Here is a 24,856-nt window from a genome sequence, read left to right as displayed (position 1 = left end):
CTAACCGATAGAATAAATAAAGGGGAGAGTGATCCAACATGGGAAGTGAGATACTCAGCAGACTCATAGGATGGCAGATGTCCTAAATAGCACTCTGGCTCAGAATCAGCCCTAAAGGCATTCGGATCTGGCTGAAAAGCCCATGAGAGTATTTCAGGCATAGAAAGCCAAGACACTCTGGCAAAATGATCTCTGTGAGTGAGATCCCAGTGGAAAGAACAGGTCTTCAAAGAAGGAGGTACCTTTCTCTGAAGGGAGGAGAGAACCTCCACTTTGACTATGACCTTGTCTAAACAAGATAAGAGTCGGAGAACTCAGAGGGCTTCCGTAGCCTTAGAAACTCATGACTGGAGCACAGGGAGATTACTGATGCCATAGACAGGAGTGTCAATTTGTAAAGTCAACAACAGGAGTCACTGTGCACTTACTCCTCATGTACGATCTCTGTCCTTAATGTGTTGTCCATTGAGATTTAATGCTATAACGAGTACTCAAACTATATATTTCACTTTGTGTTTCTATGGGGGTGCAAACTGTTGAAATTTTTACTTAATGCATACTAAACTGATCTTCTGTAAAAAAAAAAAAAAAGAAATTATCAATTCCCAACTTGACTCTCACTGGGATTAAACATGACAATAGGTCTGATCTGATTTCATCATCATTTAAAAAATCATCTATTATTTTTCACTTCATGTTTCTGTGTGGGAGCAAACTGTTGAAATCTTTACTTAATGTATGCTAAACTGATCTTCTGTATATAAAGAGAATAGAAAATGAATCTTGATGTGAATGGAAGGGGAGAGGGAGTGGGAAAGGGGAGGGTTGTGGGTGGGAGGGACCGTATGGGGGGGAAGCCATTGTAATCCATAAGTCGTACTTTGGAAATTTACATTCATTAAATAAAAGTTAAAAAAAAAAGAAAGTATACTTTAGTGCATTTCAAGGACAGTGACATGGTGGTGGGTACTGGAGGGATACACCTCAAACCACATAGCAAGAGTTGGTGATGAAACAGAAATGAGGGAAGATGAGGTCCCAGGTTCCCATGAGAGACCACTTGTTCTTCCTGAGTCCAGCCAACTGGACCACATCCAAAGTATGAATATTTCAGGGAAACTAATAATAACCTTATACAAAGAACTTCCTAATAGCTTGATTTTCTAGAAGGCCTGTTTGCCATGGTTATTGGTTCCTATTCTGTTTTGTTGTGGAGAAGCTTCAGTTATTGGGTTGTTGGAGTGGACTACAAATTTCCCTTCTTTAGCTTATATTCTGTTCCTGTAACTTAGAACCATTTATTGTGCAAAAGATAAATCCCATCAGCTCTCCTCAGTAAGGGCAAAAGTGGAAAATTTTTTTAATGGCAGCAAAAAGGGGATTCAGGATTCATCAAAGGAATGCACTCAGCATCAAGAGAAGAGGCGTTTAGAGTTTCCTAGGCCAACGTTGCCTGCCAGGGAGGGATGTTGCAGGAGAGGGGAGATGATGGATCAGTTGGGGAGGGTTGGAGTAGGGCTTCCTTGTGGCCCTGAAAAACATTGTCCCTGCCCATAATCCTCACCTTTTTATTCCCTTCTTCTTTCCTTTTTCATCTTTTTTCTTTTCCTATTCCCCTTTGCCTTAGTCTTGCCTAAGCTTTCATTTTGTTCTACAGACCCTATTTAAGAAAAATTAAATCAGAAGCTCTTAGGAGTATGGCCTAAGCCTTTTTTAAAAGCTCTCAAGTGATTCTAATGTGCTGTGGAGTTTAAGAAACACTGGTCTAGGTACTAGATACATTTCTTCATTTATCTTAACTTTTTGCAATCTCTCCTTAATTATGTTCACTAGCTTAAGGCTATTATCTGTCATTAGTTTTATTAACCCTACTCAGGGCATAGAAGTAGATGTATCATCTGTTTTCTCCTTTTCTGCTTATAGGTTTCTGTGCCTTGAGTAGTGATTTGCGAGTCCAGGTTTAAGTTACCGTTACCCCTTAATAGTATCAGACTGTATAGGGGTCTTTAAATATGTATGGATTTCAAAAAACGAGCAGACTCAACTCTGCAAACCTAGGAAAATCAATGTGCTTGTCTGTGTTCATTTTAGATCTGATATGATGAATTAGCTCATGCTTGTATGGTGATAATTCTGTCTCTGAATTAGTGTGTCACCTGTCTTAGACAGCATTGGAGAGAACTTCAAACATGTTCATGAAAAATGGAAGTAAAATATGTTTATTTTAGTGTAACTTTTTTGAAATCCATACATATTTGAAAAGTTCATAAATCCATATTGTAGAAATATTATGCATGGATTATAAAAAATTTTTCACCAAAATATTTTTTATTCCATTCTCTATTACCTTTTCTTTTTTTTTTTCTTTCTTTTTTTTTTTTTTTTGACAGGCAGAGTGGACAGTGAGAGAGAGTGAGACAGAGAGAAAGGTCTTCTTTTTTCCATTGGTTCACCCCCCAATGGCTGCTGCGGCCAGCGCACTGCGCTGATCCAAAGCCAGGAACCAGGTGCTTCTCCTGGTCTCCCATGCGGGTTCAGGGCCCAAGCACTTGGGCCATCCTCCACTGCACTCCCGGGCCACATCAGAGAGCTAGACTGGAAAAGGGGCAACCGGGACAGAATCTGGCGCCCTGGTGTGCCGGCACTGCAGTCGGAGGATTAGCCTATTGAGCCGTGGTGCCGCAACGGCCTCTCTATGACCTTTTTGAAGGAACTGCACATACATAAAACAAAAGGATATCTTTTGACACATGTGCATCACAAGGGTATATCTTTTTTTTTTTACTTTTTATTTTTTGACAGGCAGAGTGGACAGTGAGAGAGAGAGACAGAGAGAAAGGTCTTCCTTTTGCCGTTGGTTCACCCTCCAATGGCCGCTGTGGCCGGCGTGCTGCGGCCAGCGCACCATGCTGATCCGAAGGCAGGAGCCAGGTACTTATCCTGGTCTCCCATGGAGTGCAGAGCCCAAGGACTTGGGCCATCCTCCACTGCACTCCCTGGCCACAGCAGAGAGCTGGCCTGGAAGAGGGGCAACCGGGACAGAATCTGGCACCCCGACTGGGACTAGTACCTGGTGTGCCGGCACCGCAAGGTGGAGGATTAGCTTAGTGAGCTGCGGCGCCGGCCACAAGGGTATATCTTTAACATTAAGGATTTCAGTAGCCCAGTTGAGAAGCAGATATTTGAGGTTTAGGAGCCATTTCAGTGGTTCTCTCTCTCTCTCCACACCATTCAACTTCCTTCTTCACTGCCTACTCCTACTCACCCCAAATTAGGGACTCCTTCAGGAGAGGCATCCAGGACAAGCCAGGGAGGAGGGGATTCCTCATACCAGCCAGTAGTAGTTCTATCTGAAGAAGTGGGGAGGAATGAAGAGAAGGGATGTAATCAATAGCTGTGTTTCACAATTCTTCATGTATTTTGAATCACTGTGATAATCAAAAACAAGCTAATAATGATAAAAGCAATTATTATTTGTCATCAACAGAATATTTCTTCTGAATTCTCTTGTCATCCCACCAAAGGGCCAAGCTAACAAACTAGGATGCATCCCTAACTTGGGAGGTGAGTAAAACATATGTGTATCATATAGGTGACATTCCTTGTAAAATTGCAAATTGATTAATTATTACTGAAAATATTTTTTTATTATAAGGATTCTCCCATAAAATCTAGTCTCACTTAGCTGTGGTTAGCAATAAATTTATGGTTTAAATTCTTGGGCTACTGAATATTTTTATTCTCTCTGCAAAAACAGGCATGCCTGAAAATGCTTATAATTAGCCTGGGTATATTTACAAGAGGAGCAAGCAGAGGTGCCTGTCCCTCTCAGGTACTTCCTCTGGAGTTCTCCATCCCAGGTCATCCTATATAGTGTCAGTAATATCCTCACATTTCCCATTGTAATCCTTCTCTTCCCTGGCCTTACAAGATCAAGGACTTATATTTAAGTTAATTATAATTAAAGAATTATATATAAGAGGACTCAGAGATAATTTGGATTTGTGTGTGTGTATGCATTTGAGTTAGTATTTGGGAGATGAGCAGAGACATTGACACAGAATTAGACAAAGCAGAAATTTAGAGACTCAGAAGGAGAGACATGGAGACCCATGTTTGAAAGAGAGTCACACAGATACATGGGCATGTGCAGACATGTATCTCCAATACTGAATCTCAATGTTCCTCTCTACCTAGAGACAGAAGATCAGAGAGGCAGACAGAGGCACCCACACTGAAATACACACATTCACAGGGAGATACTCTCAGATAGGGACATTCAGGTATGGGCTTAGAGATGCATAGAGGAACCCAGAGAAATGCAGAAACAGAATGACACACCGAGACTGAATCTCAGAGACACAGAGTGACAGAGACAAAAACAGAGAGCTGCAGAGGGAAGCATTTGGATATGTAGAGAGATCGTCTCACCTTCTGCAACAGTCAAGCACCTTGCATATGGAAACAGATGTTTTCTGAGTAGAGTTATACTTAAAAGGATGTGGCCGACTTAGAGAAAGACAAGATTTGTGACTCAGCATTTGTAGGCAATAGAACAAACCTGTCTCCTGGTTTCCAGAATGGCTTAAAGGAAAGAGACTCTCCCTCTGCCAAGAGGATCTACCCAAAGAGATTATTTTCTTTTTTGATATGTTTTCTTTCTTTTTTTTTTTTTTTACCTAGAAACCTTTTATTTAAGGTATACAAACTTCATGCATTTCATACATACAAACTTAGGAACATAGTGATACTTTCCATCCTACCCCCCTCCCATCCACACTCCCACCCTTCTTCCTCCTCCCTCTCCTATTCCCATTCTTACTTATTTAATAGTAAGCTTCTAACACAGTTGTTGTGAACCCTATGGGTCTTGATATTTGTTTGTTAAATCTGTGATTTTCTGTTCTTGACAAGGTTGTACATTCCAGGAATGGCAGAGTCCAAAGGAGAAACGTGCGTGTTGCTGTCTTCTTGCCTCTGGAGAGAATAAAGGAAACTTCACAGACCATGGTGCTGATGTAGGGGAGTGTGCAGTGTGGAAAGGACAAGGGACCCTTCTGTCTACACTGCTTTGTGCTGCTGACCAATTCTTGCCCATCGACTCTAAATATACACGACCTCCCTGGGCATCCATGAAGGAACACAAGAAACAAAGTGGCCACGGAAGGGCGACGCTCTTATTGAGGCCTTTGTCTGTTTTCAGTTAGATTACATTAAGAAAGCTGTGGCTCATCTTGGCAAAGGTAGCCTGGCATGCCACCTGGCTGGATTCTGCAAGTGACTTTGGGAGGTGCCCTCAGGAACAGGCAGCAACAGTAGGGCTGACTCTTAAGTAGGTCATAGGGGTTCTTTTGGCAAGAGGAATCCAACTTCCAATATATTCCACTCCTCCAAATTTAAATTGATTACCTGGTTAGTCTGGCTTAGATGCAACTTCTTCAGTCACAAGCCTAGTGACAGCACAGAGCTTTTGAACTGAAAAGGTACCCATTTTAAGCCAAGCAGATGGAAGCCTGGAGCTGTGAGTCACAGCTAATTAAGGGTTCAACAAGAGGTAGCAACACAAGTCGGCTGGCTCCCAGCCCTAGACTTTTTCTTGACAACATGTAGCCACTGAGAGGCATTCTGTTTACACTGACAATGTAGGATTAGCCCTCACCTACATTATGGTTTTTGAGGCCCAGGATGGGAAAGGGAATATATCATATTTCAAGTACAGAGCCACTCATTTTACAAACCTTGTATGTAAACAAATTTAACATTCAAACCAGGTGTCACCTGATAGGGCTCAGTACAATAGGTAGAAGGCCTTCTAGAGAAAAAAAAAGAAAGAAGGAAAAAAAGCCCCTTTATAATGCAAGGACATGGGCAGGCAGCTGCAGCAAAAGAAAACTGAGGGATAAAGGCAAAGAGGCAATATACATTCCCTAATTATCCTACCAAGAAGCCAGTAATAATGACAATCTATTGCAAATGGGAAAGTGAGGCAGGCTCTGGATGAGTGGGCTCCTTTCTCTCTCTCTCTCTCTCTCTCTCTCTCTCTCTCTCTCTCTCTCTCTCTCTTTCCCTTCCCCCAACTCCTTCAGAACACATTTATTGTCCTGCTTCTGCTTCTCCAAAGAAGTGACTTGGTCAGGCAGCCCTGGGAGAAATTGATGCTAACACTGTCTAAAACAGATTTATGTGTAGAACATTTAATACATGGTGATCCTTGGGAGAGTAATTTAAATTCTTTAGATGTTGGTTTTCTCAGCTATAAATTAGGAATAATAGATTTTTCCTGAAGTGTTGTTGTAAAGATTAAATGACTAAATGTAAGTAACGTATTAGAATAATTCTTGCTATATAATAATAACACATGAAAATGTTAGAAATTTTATTTTATTTTTTTAATATTAGATTACCTACTTGTTCTACATAGGGCAGTTTTGAGTTGGCAAAAACATACTAAAGAGATCATTCAGAAGAAGGTAGAAAAAACGACCACCCTGGAGGCAGTCATCTTTCAAGTGGCAGTGCTCATCGTGGGGCAACAATAACATCCTTCTCAAGTGAAGTCAGCAAGTGATTTTGATTTGCTATTTACAAATATATCCATAGAATTTCTCCAAGAGTAGTGACTTGGATAGGCACAGGCTTTTCTCAGAGATTCAGGCACAAAAGTGGTCACCTATCCAGAGTCAATGTATTGAAGTGAGAATAGAATTTTATGAAATTAAATAGTTATAGGATTGTGAACCTAGAAAACTTTAGAAAACATTAAGTCCAGTTGTCTCATTTTACTGATGAGAACTCTGAGCACTACGGAGAGTGGGAGGGATTGGCCTTTTTTGTTTATGTTGTACACTGAGCAGTCCCTTCTGGTATGAAAGCTCTCTATTCTGGTGAACTCATTCCCTGAACTAGGATGGGGAACGATTCTCTACCTTGGGCTCATTAATCAAGAAAGATCTGTGAATATTAATGGAGACTATGGAGTTATTTCAAAGTCCTATGAAGAAGCTTTGTCTTCTTTCCTGCAGATCAAAATCCACTCTGGACCATCTTGACAGATATAAAAGGAATGTATAAATTAGCTTGACTATGGATGACCCTGGGTAAAGTCACATTTGGTGTGCTGCTCACACTTCTCCTAGGAAGTAGCTTGGTCAGGTGGCACTGGGAGAAACTGGTGTTGTCTATAGCAGATTTATGGGAAGAACATTTAATACATGGTGATCCTTGGGAAAGTCATTTAAATTTCTTAGACTTTGTTTTTCTCATCTGTAAATGGAGGATAATAGATCCTATCTCAAAGGATTATTGGAAAGATTAAATGGATAAATAAGTAAAATATTAGAATAGTTCTTGGTAAATATTAATTGGTCATGAAAATGTTAGTTTTTTTTTTTTTTTATTAGAGTACCTGTGAATACACACCCATACACAGATCCACACAAACACAAGCACATAACAGCTATGGCCCTTTGTACAAGTTTGGATGTAGACCCCTCATGGGAACTAGCTCATTGACTTACAAATCAAAGAGTTAAACATTTTATTTTTTTAGCATTTTATTTCAAAAAAGTTTCAAATTTATGAAACAAAGATTGTGAGTTAGTAATACAAAGAGTTCTCATATACTCCTAGTCCCACTTCCCCTGTTATTAACACCTCATATTAGTAAGTTTGTCAGAATTAATGAACTGTAGCCAGCTTCCCCTATTTTTATTCATACTCTTTTTATGCCTCCCATCCCTCCCAACCTCTAGTAATCAACATTCTGAGTTTAGATTAAGGGTTTTTGTTTTTTTAAATTTAACTCCCACATATAAGAAGAACATGTGGTGTTTGTCTTTCTGCTTCTGGCTTATTTGTTCAACATCATGTTCTCCAGTTCCATCTATTTTGTTGCAAATTACAGGACCTCACTCTTCCTTATAGCTGAATATTATTCCATTATATATATGTGATCTCTATCTATCTATCTATCTATCTACATATCACATTTTTTTATCCATTCATTCGATGATGGACACCTTGGTTGATCCCATATTTTGGCTATTGTGAACAGTTTTAGCATTTGATTTGATATGTTCAGTATTAAGGGTGTCAGCTAGAAAATCTGCTGAGTTTACCTTGAGCCATCCTCTTCACCAGTGTTTCCATGGTAGCCATAGGAAGGAAGAGTCTACACCATGGACTTTCCCTTATTGCACACTGTGCCCAAGCTCTGCTTCATCTTCTATCTTCACTGAGATGGCTTCTGGGATTGATCCAATCAAAATGATGATTCTTCCCATCTATTTTCTGTGATATTTATAATCTGTACCATTTATTTTAAATTAGTATTTACTGTGTTAAATTGTTTTTACTTTTAGTCTTTTTGTGTACAGCTGTTTTATTTCACAAATAAGATTGTAAACTTTTCAGGAACAGGGTTAATGTTGTGGTTGTTACTTAACTTTGTTATTCATTTTTGTTACTCACTTTTGTATTCCTGGAGGGCAAAGTGCCTTGAATATAGAATATGTTCAGTAATTATTTCAATAAAGTCTTTTGATTACATAACCACTTGATACTGGCTTTTCTAATACTCAAATGACCCGTTTCTTAACTGGTAACCTAAATGGAACTGGCCCATTTCTACAACATAACCTCTTTGATCTTTGTTGCTGTAAAATGTCTCTCACTTTTTTTCTCCAGATTATATACATTTATCCAGGTAACATCCATATGCAGTTTTACATTAGATCTTTATGGGACAAAGGGATGTAAATAGAAGATACCAGAATTAGGATGTGTGGGATTATTAATCCAAAGTGGCTACCAATTCAAAGTCAAATTATGTAACATTTCTCATAAATACAGACTGTGCCTTCTGTGTATGAATTACCCACAGACATGTAGAGGCTCAATAAGAATCCCTTGACCAAGTCATTATAAAAATAAACCATGGAACCAGCACTGTGGCATAGTAGGTTAAGCCACCGCCTGCGGTGCTGGCATTCCATACAAGCACTGGTTCAAGTCCCATCAGTTCTACTTTCAATCCAGCTCCCAGATAATGTGCCTGGGAAAGCAGTGGAGGATGGCCTAAGTCCTTGGGCCCCTGCACCCATGTGGGAGACCTGGAAGAAGAGCCTGGCTCCTGGGTTCAGATCAGCCCAGGCCTGGTCAATTCAGACATTTAGGGAGTGAACCAGCTGACGCAGGACCTTACTATCCCCCACCCCATAACTCTGCATTTAAAAATAAATAAAATAAATCTTTTAAAAAATAATAAACCAGAAATCTCTCTGGAGCCAAGTTCAACATCAGACAGGCCAAAAAAAAAAAAAAAAAATTATTAGCCTTTTGTTGTCATCAATACAGTGGCACAACTTTGCCACTTAATCACCCTTGTTCTAACTCCACCAGTCCAGTAGCTACACTACAGAGTCTCCTATGAACATCTGAGATAAAGATTTAAAGGACAAACAAGTGACTCATTTAATGGATTTGCTTCAGACAAGAGAAACCTGTAATTTCTCTTAGGCGTGCATGCCGGACCCTGTGAAATGAATCACAGACTTGCACAAGCCATGAAACCGTGGGCAGCTTTGCAGTTCTCAGACTGGCTTCTCACAGCAGCCACTTGGCTCTCACTGGAGCCTCCTGGACTGCCTTTCAAAAACTGGAGAAGATGGGTCACAGCCACTAACCAGGGTGCTGTAGGAGGTGCCTGTGTGGGCACTCGTGATGGTGGGGCACCATGGTGGGGAACTCAGCGCTGATCTTCCTGCTGGGTGATTCTTCACCTCAGGGTTGCTAGATCTTCTGGATGCCGTGAGTACATGTTCCATGCCAACACCCTTTCCTACTGAAAGAAGGATTATTTGTGCACATATTCCAGGATTGGGGGGAATGTGTGATTTATGACAGTACTTTCTAGAATGCTTCATTCTTTGAGAACCTTTTCTTATTTTGTTTAGAAATTAGCTAGCTCAAAGTTGTAGTATTTCCCCAAGTCTCTTCTTCATTTGTTTTTCTTTAAAGAGTCATTTGTCAGGCTCTAATTGCTCACTCCTAGGAATGAAAAGGCAAAGCAGCCTTAGGGCAACTAGACTTATTGGACCCGCTGGGCAGTCTTGCATGATTATTTTCAATTCCTCTTCTTTCGACCAAATGCAAAGCTGTGTATTTTTTAAACAGCATTCTTTAGTCTTTTCTTCTTTAAGTAAGGTTGACAAAGCTGTCTGTATAGCAACTTAAATGGAAATAGTTCCTCAAGTTCTTGCTAAAACCTTTTTGTAAAGCATCTCATTTTTGGTGGCAAATAGTAGGCTCTCTGAAGATCTATGTTCTGTAGACTCGGCGGGCAATTGTGAGAGTTCTAAAATGTTGCATCATTTTCCCCACCAGTGGCACCATTCCAGTGAGCATTCTTTATGGATAGAGAAACTTCCGGCTTTATCAGGTTTTTTTTTAAAAATTATGTGTCAAGATAGTGTTGAGCTGCCGGCCAACTTTGAAACTATGTGATTCAGGAAACCTGTCAGAATTTGGATCCAGACCTCAATTTTTAGAAAAGATACTGAGCAACAAAGAGATTGGCTGGAAGCCAGCTAAAATAGTCAAAGATAAGGTATATCTGATGCTAATAGGTCTTTCATATCTTACCTTCCCCCAAGGCTCTGTTGAAGCACCTCATTCATGGCAAGAGAGTGAGTGACTGAATGGATTCTATTATCAAGGCCAAAAAGGTCTGGGTCATAAATACATAAGCAACTTATTTAGGCATCTGTTGTTATAATCAGAGTTCTATTGACCCTTTTAGGATAGATGGAATGTAGTTCTGGAATTAGGCTTTGGGGAACAGCACACACACACACACACACACATGCAAATGTGGGTCACTTAACTCTGAAGTTCCTCTCCTTCCAGCTGACCTTTCTGAAGTGATCATTTCCATTGGATAATGGGACTGGCCAAGGAATATAGATGAGCTGCCAAGTTAACAACATAGTGAGAATAGGCCCTCCCTCTCACCCTGTGGTGCAGTTTGGTGGAGAACACTTGGGGAAAACATTCGTTTGGCTTACTAATATTAAAATTTTTCATGAAGAGTTTGAGTGATTATACTTCCTGGTGCATTCCTTCCTGACTGACTACACTTGGAGTTCCCAGGCTGACCTGTTTCTGTTTTCTTTGGGAGCCTTGGCTTGGCATGTTTAGACAAGTGGGGAGTCCCTTCGTCTGTGTGAGTCATCTCTTACAACACCATCTAGCATGTCAGAAGTAAGCTCCAGTACACAGGCAAACTAATTGAAATGTTGCATATCAACTCAGAAATTCAGGTCTAGGTACAAGGAAGGTGGAACAAATAGAAGGTGTTCAAGAACAGCACGGGTCTTCTGGATATGTCCAGGGAAAACTGTGTTGAAATAGATACACTCATTTCCATACTACTCTCTTATGCCCATGGCAGACATCACTAATCTAGCATAGCTTTATTTCTTGTTCAACCTAGATGGGGCCTCACAATCCTTTTTCACATATACCTCGTTCAGGTAGTACAGCCATTAGACAGCATTGCTACTCAAACTGCTATGTTTCAAAATCATTGAGAATTGCAGATATGGTCACTTTCCCATCTAAGAAAAATTGCCTCATGATTTTTGAGCAAAAGCTTCAGGTGCTGGACTCATTCTCTGCAGGAATCATTCATTTATCCATTGAATGTCTGCTGAGTATTTACTATGTACCTTGTTCCTGCTAGGAACTGAGGATAGAGAAACTTTAAGTGTTCACTTCCCTAATGACAACTTGATATTTTGGCCTATTCTACTAGTTGTGGCTTAATTTTTCTGAGGCTCTGGGACTAAAAGCAAAAATTCTAGTGTTCTGTTGGTGCATTGTGATTAGGGCTTAGGCTAATTAGAATCAATCTTCTGGGGTGGTAGATTCTTAGATGCATTCCCTCTGGGTCAGGTTGATTTTCTTTAAGCCTCTGTGGCCAGCAAAGGTTGTTCATTCATTCTCTCCCCGCCACCCCCACCCCCATCATTAGATTAGAGCAGGGAGCCTGGCTTCCATTCAGCAGCCTGGTATTGCTATTTATTATCATGTGAAAAATCAAGAGAGATGGCTGTGGGCAATTTACACATTTACAAGAACCCACAGAGACAGTGGTAGTGGGGTGGGGGGCAGGAATTTGGTTCATGTTTCAATTACTTGATAGGTCCTGAGAAGCTGCCATTGGAGGTGGCCTAGTTGCTTTATGTCTGAAATATATCATCTTTCAAAAACTTTGGAAACAATATGTGGAAGTGCTGTTGTTGAATGACTAGTACAGAAACTGGAGGGAGTTTGTTTGTAAATGGAAGATAACAATTTATGTCATTGCTACAGACAAGAGGCCTTTTGCATCTTATTTTCTCTACCATGTTTTTATTCTTTATTTCTGAATCCATCCTTCCCTGCCTTGTGTTCATTCCAATCTTCAGTATAAGTGACTTGATAGGCTTCTATGAACATATTACCACAGATACTTTCATTAGGTAGTGGCCTAACAAATACACATGGGACCTGAGTCTGGATAGATTAATGTGTTTTCCTCCAAGACAACATATTGTCACAGAACAGCAGCCTTAAATTCCCCACAAATTTTTCATTGATCAAGTAAATTTGGTAAAGCTTGGGTGAGACAGTCTACTACAATAATTCTTTTTTTAAAAAAACAAAGATTTGGGGCTGGCACTGTGGCACAGAGGGTTAAAGCCCTGGCATGAAGTGCCAGCATCCCATATGGGCACTGGTTCAAGTCCCGGCTGCTCCTCTTCCGATCCAGCTCTCTGCTATGGCCTGGGAAAGCAGTGGAAGATGGCCCAAGACCTTGGGCCCCTGCACCTGCGTGGGAGACCCAGAAGAAACTCCTGGCTCCTGGCTTTGAATAGGTGCAGCTCCAGCCGTTGTGGCCATCTGGGTAGTGAACCAGTGGATGGAAGACCTCTCTCTCTGTCTCTACATCTTTCTGTAACTCTGTCTTTCAAATAAATAAAATAAATCTTTAAAAAAATGCAAAAATAAAGATTTATTTATTTGAGAGGCAGAGTTACAGACAGACAGAGAGACAGAGGGAGAGGTCTTCTGACCTCTAGTTCATTCCCCAGATCACCAGGAGCCAGGAGCTTCTTCTGGGTTTCCTAATTGGGTATAGGAGCCCAATCCCATGGATCATCTTTCACTGTTTTCCCAGGACATAAGCAGAGAGTTGGATCAGAATTAGAGCAGCTGGGACATGAACAGATGCCCATATGGGATGCTGGCATCGCAGATGGAAGCTTAACCTACTACACCACAGAGCCAGCCCCTACAAGAATTCTTAAACCTTTGATATGAGTGTGTGTATGTGTGTGTGTGTGTGTGTTTATGTGTTTTGAAGAGGACAAAGTCTGGTGGTAGTTGATTTACACACTGTTTCTCACACTGATTTGACCAAGGAACCCCTTTGGTTGGTTTTTTTATGAGACCAGTGTTCCACAGAAACTCATTTCAGAACACAAGGCCATGGCCAAATACATCAGGAGATACCAAAAGCCCACGTTGCTTACTGTTTTCATTTCCCCCCTCCCCACACTGAGTACTAGGATTAATATTAGGATTAGTATTTGAATAGTAAGTGACATATCTTCTCAGCAAGGTATCTTCCTGACACTATATCATAGGGGTTTATAGAACTAGACATTTTTGTAAACATAGTTTTGTTGATAAGCTGAATATATCATGGAACCACAAGTCAATAAACTATGTTTTGTTTATTTCTTGTTCTTATAAGAAATACCTGAGGCTGGGCACTTTGTAAAGAAGAGATTTATTTAACTCACAGTTCTGGAGGTTCAAGGGAATGGTGCAAGCATTTCTATGGCTCTGACGAAGGCTTCATGGCAAGTGGTGTCATGGTGAAGAGTGCATGTGAAAGGGAGAGACAATGTGGTGACACAGGAAGCCAGAGTGAAGGAGTGGAGGAGACGATATTGCTCGTTATATAAAACCTTCTCAGGAGAACTAACTAGATTTCCTCAAAAACCACACCAATTCCATCTGAAAGGAGTGTTCCCAGTGACCCAAAGTGCTCCCATATGTCCCCACCTCTTAAGGGACCACATTGGGGACCAGACTTCAGACACATGTCACAACACCATATCACAGTACAAAGGTAGCTTATGCATCCTATACTTGGAACAACTCTGGATTCTCCATGTAGGATAAGACTTAGCACTGATTCTACCTACTCCTCACTAGAGACTAGTAAACCATTCAGCCAGATGAGCTTCCCTCAGTTAGCCTCACTCTGAAAGCTGCTTCTTGTGATACTGCCTAATGTTCTTCTGGCCAATTTGTGCTCTTCTTGTTATATTTAATATTTAGATTTTTCATTCTTGTTTTTTCCTCATTCTTTCAAGAGAAAATCCATGGCATGTAGGCATTGAACTAGGTACTTTGTATTTGCAGAAATGTTTCTGTTTGGAATCAGGCAAAACTGAAAGTTCATTTTATTTTATTTTATTTTATTTTAAAAGATTTATTTATTTATTTATTTGAAAGATTTACACACAGAGAGAAGGAGAGGCAGAGGGAGAGAGAAAGAGGTCTTCTTTCCGTTGGTTTACTCCCCAGCTGGCTGCAACGGCTGGATCTGGGCCAATCCGAAGCCAGGAGTCAGGAGCTTCTTCCAGGTCTCCCACATGAGTGCAGGGGCCCAAGGACTTGGATCATCTTCCACTGCTTTCCCAGGCTATAGCAGAGAGCTGGATCAGAAGTGGAGCAGCCGGGACTTGAACTAGTGCCCATATGAGATGCCGCCACTGCAGGCGACGGCTTTACCATCTCCACCTTAGCGCCGGACCCAGAAAGTTCATTTTAATTATTAAATCTTTATCAATGGCAAATTCAAGAACACATGCTCCCTCCACTCTGTTCTATAAAATATCAACCATTGGTTATGAGTTATTATGACAACGCTTCTTTGTAAATTCTTCATTCTCAGAGTCCTTAACTTCTCCCCATTTTCTTCTCCAAAGAGTACTCTGGCTTTTGGCCTCCATCACATCTGAATTCTGATGGTAGTGAGCAAGTGTTGTATGCCATTCACTGTATTTTTGTGAGGAGGGAAACAATCCAAGTGGAGCCCACATGGAAACATTTATTCAGCCTATCCCTGGCAATTGAACTGGAAATCAGAATGCTGATTCCTCTCCTCTTGGGCAATGTCATTGAAAATTCTCCCTCAACATCTGTAGTAACTGAAGGCAACTTAACCCTATAATTATTGTAACAAATGGTATGTAGGTCATATATACCAGACTTTAATAACATGAATGATCTCAAGTCTCATATTAATCAAAACCTTCTAGCCAATTGTATTCAGATGAAAATTTGCCTTTCTAATGATCATGCTTATGACTTCATGTTTGCTACTAATAAAATTTTTCTTATTTTATATGAATATATAAAATATATAATAATTTCATGTTCCAAAAAGAGCATAATGATCTATGGAAAATCTCATAACTGTTGGAACCTTTACTCTTTGAACACTTTCAGGAACTACGTGGACTTTGAGGCCATAGCACTCATTGGAGAGACATTTTTTGACTCCACAAATCATATCAAATCATATCAGTGTGCCAGATGGCTGACTTTCTTCCAGCAAGGTTAGCTTTAAGCAAAATTCTTATGTTAAAAACAATGGACAGTAAAAATAACCTTTCTGAAAGCTTGGATATTGGTGTTATTATTCATAGATGTCTGTTTGGTTTACCTTCTCCAATTTGATGGTGCATTTAAAACAATATTCTCTAGGTGGAGAACAAGTGGGTTTACCCATAGTATCAGTTCTGTTATTTGGTCCTGAATTTAGATATCTTATTTCCTGATACATTTACCATGATGGTGAGATAAGGGAAAGCAAAAAATATCAAAGTGATCACTTTGGTGAGAGAAATGAACAATTTTTGATCTCCTAATGAAAGTGAATTGTGGATAACAGAAAGCAAAAAATATCAAAGTGATCACTTTAGTGAGAGAAATGAACAATTTTTGATCTCCTAATGAAAGTGAATCTTATAGTTTATATCTATGATTTTCAACTTGTAAGTTGAAATTTATTAGAGTTGTGAATTTAATTTAATGGGTGGCAGCCACTATTTGAGAGAATTTCAAACAGCATAGAGTGTAATACAAGATGAAAATATTGAATATATCAGAGTACCTTGCCAATAGGCAAGAAGAATAAATATTTTACTTAATGTTTAAAAATAAAAAACATTGTGTATTTTTTCAGTCTTATGTATACATACATATGTAGGTAACTTTGAGTGTATGATCTGCTTTTTACTGTGTCATAGTAAAATTTTATGAAAGCCATGCTCACATAGGTGTGTATGTAAAACAAATGGATATTTTAAAGACAACTTATACTGGTTCTTCTGTGTGGACTGGAAGAATTAATATCATTCAAATGTCCATACTATCAAAAACAATTTACAGATTCAATGTGATCCCAATCAAAATACCAATGACATTCTTCTCAGATCTAGAAAAATATCTGCTAAAATCCATATAGAAACACAGAGACCCCAAATAGTTAAACAATCTTAATTAACAAAAACAAAGCTGGAGGCATCACAATGCCAGACTTTAAGACATATTATAAGGCAGTTATAATAAAAACAGCCTGGTACTGGCACAAAAATAGACATGTAGGCCAACAGAAACTCCAGGAATTAATGCGCAAATTTATAACCAACTAGTCTTTGACAAATGAGCTGAAGTTAATCCCTGGAGAGAGAATAGTCTCTTCAACAAATAGTGCTGGGAAGTATGAAACAGGACTCTTACATTATACCTTGTACAAGAAATAACTCAAAATGGATCAAGGATCTAAATCTATGTACTAATACCATCAAATTACTAGAGGGAAACATCAGAGAAACTCTGTAAGACATTGGTAGGCAAAGACTTCTTGAAAAAGACTCCAAAAAACACAGGAAATTAAAGCAAAACTATACAAACTAGATTACATCAAGCTACGACTCTTCTGCACTTAAAAGGAAACACTCAACAAAGTGAAAAGGCAACTGACAGAATGGGTGATAAAATTTGCAAACTATGCAGCTGATAAAGGAATAACATCCAGGATCTATAAAGAGCTCAGGAAACCAGCAACTACAAAACAAACAATGCAGTCAAGAAATGGGCAAGGACATGCACATTTTTCAAAGGATGAAATTCAAATCCCCAGTAGATATTTGTATACATGCTCAGGATAATGAGCCATCAGGGAAATGCAAATCAAAATCACAATGAGGTTTTACTTCCCCCCAGTTTGAATGCCTATCATCCAAAAATCAAAAAACAGTAAATGCTGGTGAGGATGTGGGGAAAAAAGTACCCTAATCCATTGTTGGTGGAAATGTAAACTAGTGCAACCATTATAGAAAACATTATTGAGAGTCCACATATATCTGAATATAAAGCAGCTGTATGACCCAGCCATCCCACTGCTGGGAATTTACTCCAAAAATGAAATCATCATACAAACTAGTTATTTGTACCCTCATGTTTATTGTGACTCAACTCACAATAGCTACAATATGAAATCAACCAAGATGTCCATCAACTGATGACTGGATAAAGAAAATGTGGTATTTAAATATACCATGAAATAATACTCAGCCATAAAAATGAATGAAATCCTACCTTCAGCAACAAAGTGGATGCAACTGGAAACAGTTATACTTAGTAAAATAAGCCAGGCTCAAAAAAACAAATATTGAATGTTTTCTCTGATATGTGGCAACTAATATAAATACAAAAAAATGTATAAGAAAGGGATGTCACTTTGGGATATGATTGTTATTTTTAGCTCATGTTGAAATTCCTGTGGAACTGTGGTCTTCTTACTTTGTACGTGTTGAATATTATGATTAGTGATGAATTAATCCTGTGAATGTGGAGTGGATTAAAATTATTTTATCTTTGCAAAAGCTGATGAAGATAGGGAGGGAGGGAGGAAGATTGAGGGGAGGAGAATGAAGGAAGTGTGGTTGTCTTCTTGGAACTATACCTATGCAATGCATAAAATCTGTTTCCTTTATTTTAGTAATTTAAAAAAAATCTATACTAAATAATATTCATATTACAAGTTGCTAAGTGTGCCCACTCAATTTACTACGTACATGAGAACTTCTTTCCACCCACACTGCAGGGTCATGAATTATGTACACATAATCCCAACATCTATGCAAATCCATTACCACACTTCACCTGTCATTCTTCCTTGTTCCTTTTCTGCCTGCTAGGACTTGCTTTACAAGATCAGGAAGCAAATGAAAATATGTTCCCCCTGTTCATTTTTTAGGAACTTTAGATTCAAGGGCAATTAGGAAGACTTCATGAAAGTGCTGTGGCTCAACATCTCAGCTGAAGGCTCGCTGGATTCATGAAATTCCTTCCTAGACTTGACTCCACCCAGGAAGGGTCTGAAGCCAGGTTAGTGAGCTTCATCTGCTCTCTGGCCACAGCTTGCCTCATGTGTCTATATGGATTAGTTAATTCATCTCTGTTGGAGCCTAAGGGAGTTAGGTTTGCTGAGGGCTTAGTCTCTGCCTGGCCTTATTCTCTAGCTGCAATATATAACTGATCTTTCTTTTCACTATTCTTTGACTTATTTATGCTCCCCAATGGGCATTTTTTATGGAACAGACAGCATATTTTATTTTTGTGACACCATCACAATATGTGAGAAATAAAATGACCATAGTTCAGCAGGAATATAGGTAAGGGTTTTAGACAGTAATCAAGTGAAAAGATGTGACTTTTGTTCATATACAGTAAATTTTTAAAATAATCACGGATCATTAAAACTATAGTAGTATATCATTTGTAACCATTTGTCTGACAAAGATATGAAACAAAGTTTGACTTTGCTCCATCTGCACCTTCTTTTTTTGACAGACAGAGTTAGACAGTGAGAGAGAGACAGAGAGAAAGGTCTTCCTTTTCTGTTGGTTCATCCCCCAAATGGCTGCTATGGCTGGTGTGCTGCGGCTGGTGTGCTACACCAATCAGAAGCCAGGAGCCAGGTGCTTCCTCCTGGTCTCCCATGCGGGTATAGGGCCCAAGCACTTGGGCCATCCTCCACTGCCTTCCCGGGCCACAGCAGAGAGCTGGACTGGAAGAGGAGCAACTGGGACAGAATCTGGCGCCCCAACCGGGACTAGAACCCAGAGTACCAGCGCTGCAGGCGGAGGATTAGCCTAGTAAGCAGCGGTGCCGGCCTCCATCTGTACTTTCAAGAAAATTATTTTAAGGAACTCTGTTAGCAGTTAGGGTTCTGATTTGGAATACCCTATATAGAGTTAATGGTGATGATCATGATGTTGATAACTTTCAGCTATTGTGATGATAATATCTTTGATATTTAGCTTTGAAATGTGGAGCCAGCAGAAAGAGGCAAAGCACAAGACTATGGCAAAGGAATAGAGTTATCTGCTGAAACTTCTACTTTTTCTATACAGTATTTTCTCCACACACAAGAGGGAGTCTTAGTGCTTGCTTCAGTAGCAGACAATTGTATACTTAATTTTAGTTTCATTTGCTTGTCTCCATATGCTTAGGGATCCAGAAATCCTTCACTGTGTAGGAGATTTTCCCAATTAGAGGGTAGTGAGTCACAGTAGGACAGTGATTCTCAACTAGGGAAAATATTTTCCTCCTGGTAACATCTGGAAAAGTCTGAAGACATTTTGGCTGTCAGAACTCTGGAGGTCCATGTACTACTGGCATCTATTGGTAAGAGGCTGGGGATGCTGCTAAACATACTACAGGCATAGGACAGCCACAGCAACAAATTATCAGCCAGCACAGAATATCAATAGCAACACTGATATGGAGTTTAAGAATGACTCTCCACATGAATTATCTGGGATGAACTCCAGGCTCCACCAGAATGTTGCTCATTTTTTCATGTCATAGTTTCTTTATTCATAAAATTTTTTGTGATATGATTAAATGTGTTGATGCAAAGAAAATGCTTACAACAGTGATTGGCAAATAGCAGTTCTTGGTAAATGTTACTATTAAAGAAATTTGTGGGGGTTGGCTGGTTAAAGCCCTGGCCTGAAGTGCTGGCATCCCAGATGGGTACTGGTTCTAGTCCTGGGTGCTCCTCTTCTGATCCAGCTCTCTGTTGTGGCCTGGGATAGCAGTAGAAGATGGCCCAAGTTCTTGGGCCCCTGCACCCATGTGGGAGACCGGAGGAAGCTCCTGGCTCCTGGCTTCGAATCGGCCCAACTCTAGCCATTGTGGTCATCTAGGGAGTGAACCAAAGATGGAAGCTCTCTCTTTCTGTCTCTACCTCTCTCTGTAACTCTTTCAAATAAATAAAATAAATCTTTAAAAAAGAAATTTGTGGCTACTAAGGAATGATGCTTCAGTGAACATACATCTTTCCAGGTACTTCTGACATTCCTTTCTTCTGCTGTAGAATGGTCAACAGTTGAGAGAAAGCCTTTTCCATTTTACACTTTAGCTGGCTTGAAAACAGATACTTGTGTCTTTTTCTGGGGCAGGTTATTTTGTTGTGAGTATCTCAGTGTGCCCAGTGAATTTACTGTGTGGTTATTTAGTCTGCTAAGTTGTGTGAGGTTATCACTTTGGTTGGATAAACCTTCTTTCTGTATTGCAGGTGAAGATACTAATGCATGAAAATGAAGGCTCAGGCAACTTTCATTTGCTGTTTAGTATTATTTCTGGCCACAGAATGTTCCCACCATAGACCCAAGATTCACACAAAAGTAAGTTTGACCATTATTATGTGGTCAACCAAGAGAAATCCTTCAGTTCTCTTTGGTGGCCAGATTTCAAATAAACAGCATTTCATTTTAAATGACTGCAGCTTTACATTTGGTGATAATTTTATAAAAAAGGAAGCAAAGAAGAGAGGTGGCAGAGACTCACCTGGGGAACCACAGTACATTAGAATAATCACATCATAAGCCATAGAGAATTTAGATAGCCAACTATTGAGAGGAGAAAGTTGGGCAGTAAAGCAATTTAGCCTCTGATCTTAACTTTGCTTTGCCCTAGTTACAAGAGTTGTTTCATTTTTCTGAGTCTTAAGCTCCTTATTTATAACATGGAAATTAAAAAAAATATATTATTTACAGTCACTTATAGGTATAAAGATTTAAGATTTTATTATTACAGCTTAATGATTACTCCTAATATCTGTGAATTAGGATATACAGGACCTGGTGGCCCATATTAGCTCCATCTCATGCTTAATAATACAGGCAGAGAATAATTTATGGGTTTAATTTTCATCATCATGTTCTCCCTGGATATTTAAACTTTCCAAAAGATATACCCAGTCCAATAAGTTGACCTTCAGAGTCCAAGTGACCACTGTCAAGGTTCTAGCCCTTATGGGAGGACAGTGTATTTTCTGTGCTCTCAGCAATAAGTTCTTGCTATGCCAGCATGTGAATCTGCTGCCCTTGTCTTCCTAGTGCTGAACACATTTTCTCTTCATATTCATGTGGAGCCTCTAAAGAATACTATAGTAAAGAGGACCTTTGGGAATTTATGTATTTCAGAATGGAGATAAGCCTCAAAGCCCTGAAAGGAATCCTAAGACTGGAAGGATACAAGGTATGTGCCTACTGTACAGTCTTCATCCTTTGGGAGACAAGGTAGACTAAAGGACAAGCTTTAGTGTTGCAATAGTGTTCCCAGTCCATGACTTTCCAACTGAACAACAATCTAATAAGTTCTCTATATTTACCAGTATTGATAGGTTTTCTTATATCATTATCAACGGCATAGCTAATGAAGCAAGCTGGCAAGTATTCTCGTGTTTTCCACACTAGTTAAACAACTATCAATTTTCAAACCTAGAGGGGAAATCTGCTCAAAATCTGCTCAAAAATTATCTAATAGAAGGCAGAAAAGTAAAGAGGACAAAATTTAAGCTTAATTCCATCAAAGATCTTTCAGGGTGCTTAAATGTACACCACTCTGTTGCTGCAAGGTCTATTAAAATGATGCAAGATGGATATCATGATGGTCAGACTGGCCATACTCGAGAAGTGAGAAATAGACCAATGAGGGAATCATTAGTAATAACATATGAATCATGTGGTTCTCACTCAAATTAGGGCTAACTGGATTCAGCCCAGTCATGGCCTTGTGTATTTTGGGTGGCAAACACATTTTTTTATAAATGTGGAATTGATAAGGGAAAAAGAAGAGACATAGCTAACATTTATTGGGCATTTTTGACAATATGGATCTAAGTGTTATTTAAGATGATGTCTCATTCAATATTTAAAACCACCTTATGGCATCATCTTCATCTAGTGGATAAGAAATTGAAAACTATTTTGATTAACTATCTTGTAAAAAATTGATACACTTGGTGGATGTCAAAGAAAGATGCAAATCTACTGTTCCTCTCCCAGAAAATGGAGTCATCTGTAAAGTTGTCCAAGTCATACAGATATGGGCACTCCTGGACTCTCAGCTAGTTGGTCACTGATTTCAACACCTTAATAGCATGTGGAATGACTTCTTCCCATTTCCACTGCCATTGTCTGAGGCAATTTCTCCTGGCATTATTTCAATGGCCTCAATATCAGACTCACTGTCATACATCAGTCCATTCAACCTAAAGGCCAAATTCTACCTGCCACCAGTTTTTATAAATAAAGTTTTATTGGAACATAGCCAACCCTGTTCATTAATATTTTCTTTGCTTTTATGCCAGAAAGGCAGAGTTGAAAAGTTGATACAGAGACCCACATGACTTATGAAGTGGAAAATATTTATTCTCTCACTAGGTTTAATATAGGAGGCAAAAATATAGGATGATTTCAGATCAATGATGAGTAATATTGCATCAGTCATTTATACACTAAAAAGTTGTTCATTGCTTAACTGAACATTCACAGTTGCTCCCCATTATTTGCAGGTTTCTGTTATTTGCCAATTTGCTTACTCATTGAAATTTATTTGTGACCCTACATCAATATTCACAGTGCTTTTGTGGTTCTTCACAGACATACACACAGCAACAAAAAATAAATTGCATTTCAGGTTACATATGATCCCTACTGTGGTTGACCAAAGTGATGTTCGCCCTTTTTGTTCTAACTCCCAGTCTGTAGATAAATATCCTTTCCCTGTCTACATATTGCCATAGTGTGTGTGTGTGTGTGTGTGTGTGTGTGCTTCCTGTTGTTGGTTTTGCTATTTAAAATGGCTGCTAGCCATAGTGCTGACATACTTTCTAGTGTTCCTAAGCCAAAGATGGCTAGGATGTGTTTTGTGGAGAAAATCCTTGTGTTAGGTAAGTTTTGTTCAGGCACAAAGTAAATGCTATTGGCTGTGAGTTCAGTTAACCCATAACATATATTAGGTAAAGTGTTTTTAAGTGAAAAGACACATAAAACAATGTTGTATTTACAGCTGATAAAAACTGTTAACAAAATCTTGAAGGAATTTAACCTTATATTTCCCTAGAAGCAATGGTTCAGTGTTTACTAAATTCAGTGTTTATGATGATTTTATAGAACAAAACTTCTGTGAATAGTGAGAATCTTCTGTACCGGAGAGTAAATTTAACATTACGTTGGGTTTCCTGTTTGTTTGTTTGTTTGTTTTTAATTTAACAGCTCCATTTATCTGTTCCTTTAAAAAGTTTAGTAACTCCTGCTCTGTGTTGTCAGTTAACATTCAGAAAGTAATTCAATCACATTTTCTGGTAACTCATTTTTATTTTTTCTGACAGGCAGTTAGACAGTGAGAGAGAGAGAGACAGAGAGAAAGGTCTTCCTTCTGTTGGTACACCCCCCAAATGGCTGCTACGACTGGCGCACTGCGCCGATCTGAAGCCAGGAACCAGGCGCTTTCTCTTGGTCTCCCATGTAGGTTCAGGGCCCAAGCACTTGGGCCGTCCTCCACTGCCTTCCTGGGCCACAGCAGAGAGCTGGACTGGAAGAGGAGCAACCAGGACAGAACCGGTGCCCCATCTGGGACTAGAACCCAGAGTGCTGGCGCTGAAGGTGGAGGATTAGCCTAGTGAGCCACGGCGCTGGCCTCTGGTAACTCTTAACTAGCACAGCATTATAGGCCCTTCATGACATAATTTCTGATTTTTCCCCACTTGCATTTTTTGCCACTTCCCTTTCAGGTGCTCTGAATTAGCCTATCTGAATTGTCCACAATTTGCCTGTCTACATGCTAATCACTCTTCCTCAATGCCAACCTCACAGTCTGCCTGGCAGCTGTTTCTCATTGCTGTGGACCCAGTTCAATGTCTCCTCCTCCACAAAGCAATCCAAACTCCCCCAGAATGGATTAGATGTTATTGTCAGAGAAGAGAAATTCTAAGTTGGGTTCTTACTTTTTCTCTTTTCTGTTTTAGAGAAATGCCATGGATCTTGCAGTTCTCCTTCCAACTGCAGCCAGCCCTGCGGTAAACACTTTCATGGAGAAGTAGGATTTACATGTGATCAAAAAAAGTGGCAAAAATCAACTGAAACATGTACAAGCCTTTCCTTGGATACACTCTTTCAGGTGATGCATTTACATATGACTAGGGATAGAAGCCAATACCTCAGGAGGTGACAGAGTCATTTTCAATGTGGTCGGTTCAGCATGGCATAAATATCAGACCTGGTCTTAGGAAAAGCTGCAGACTGGGTTAAATTGGTTTCTTGTCCTACCTTCCTTATACAAACCCTCCCATCTCTTAACTCATTTCTCAAAACTTAAATCATTTCTCAAAACAAACAAACCAACCCTGAAACTCATTTATACTATAATGTAA

The 24,856-nt window shown here is 39.5% G+C and overlaps 2 protein-coding genes across 3 annotated transcripts in view; both read left to right on the top strand.

Annotated features, from left to right (window-relative positions):
- Positions 1-8,548, top strand: part of LOC100342206 (putative adhesion G protein-coupled receptor F2P) — a 76,060-nt gene extending 67,512 nt beyond the window's left edge. For both annotated transcript variants that reach the window (XM_089333214.1, XM_008263020.5), the window contains exons 9-10: positions 3,488-3,564; positions 4,915-8,548. In XM_089333214.1, the coding sequence (XP_089189340.1) occupies positions 3,488-3,535 (48 nt within the window). In that variant the 3' untranslated portion in view covers positions 3,536-3,564; positions 4,915-8,548. The remainder of the gene's footprint in view (positions 1-3,487; positions 3,565-4,914) is intronic.
- A 1,044-nt stretch (positions 8,549-9,592) lies between these two features.
- The window catches only part of ADGRF4 (adhesion G protein-coupled receptor F4), a 28,552-nt gene continuing 13,288 nt past the window's right edge, over positions 9,593-24,856 (top strand). The window contains exons 1-4 of the mRNA XM_002714479.6: positions 9,593-9,807; positions 20,714-20,822; positions 21,624-21,678; positions 24,452-24,603. Coding sequence (XP_002714525.4) covers positions 20,730-20,822; positions 21,624-21,678; positions 24,452-24,603 — 300 coding nt within the window. The 5' untranslated portion in view covers positions 9,593-9,807; positions 20,714-20,729. The remainder of the gene's footprint in view (positions 9,808-20,713; positions 20,823-21,623; positions 21,679-24,451; positions 24,604-24,856) is intronic.

Source organism: Oryctolagus cuniculus, chromosome 5 (genome assembly GCF_051225735.1).
Source record: "Oryctolagus cuniculus isolate XC-2025 breed Fujian yellow rabbit chromosome 5, ASM5122573v1, whole genome shotgun sequence".
Taxonomy (NCBI): Eukaryota; Metazoa; Chordata; class Mammalia; order Lagomorpha; family Leporidae; genus Oryctolagus; species Oryctolagus cuniculus.
The sequence above is the reverse complement of the archived record's forward strand: the minus strand, read 5'-3'. Positions and strand labels throughout refer to the sequence as shown.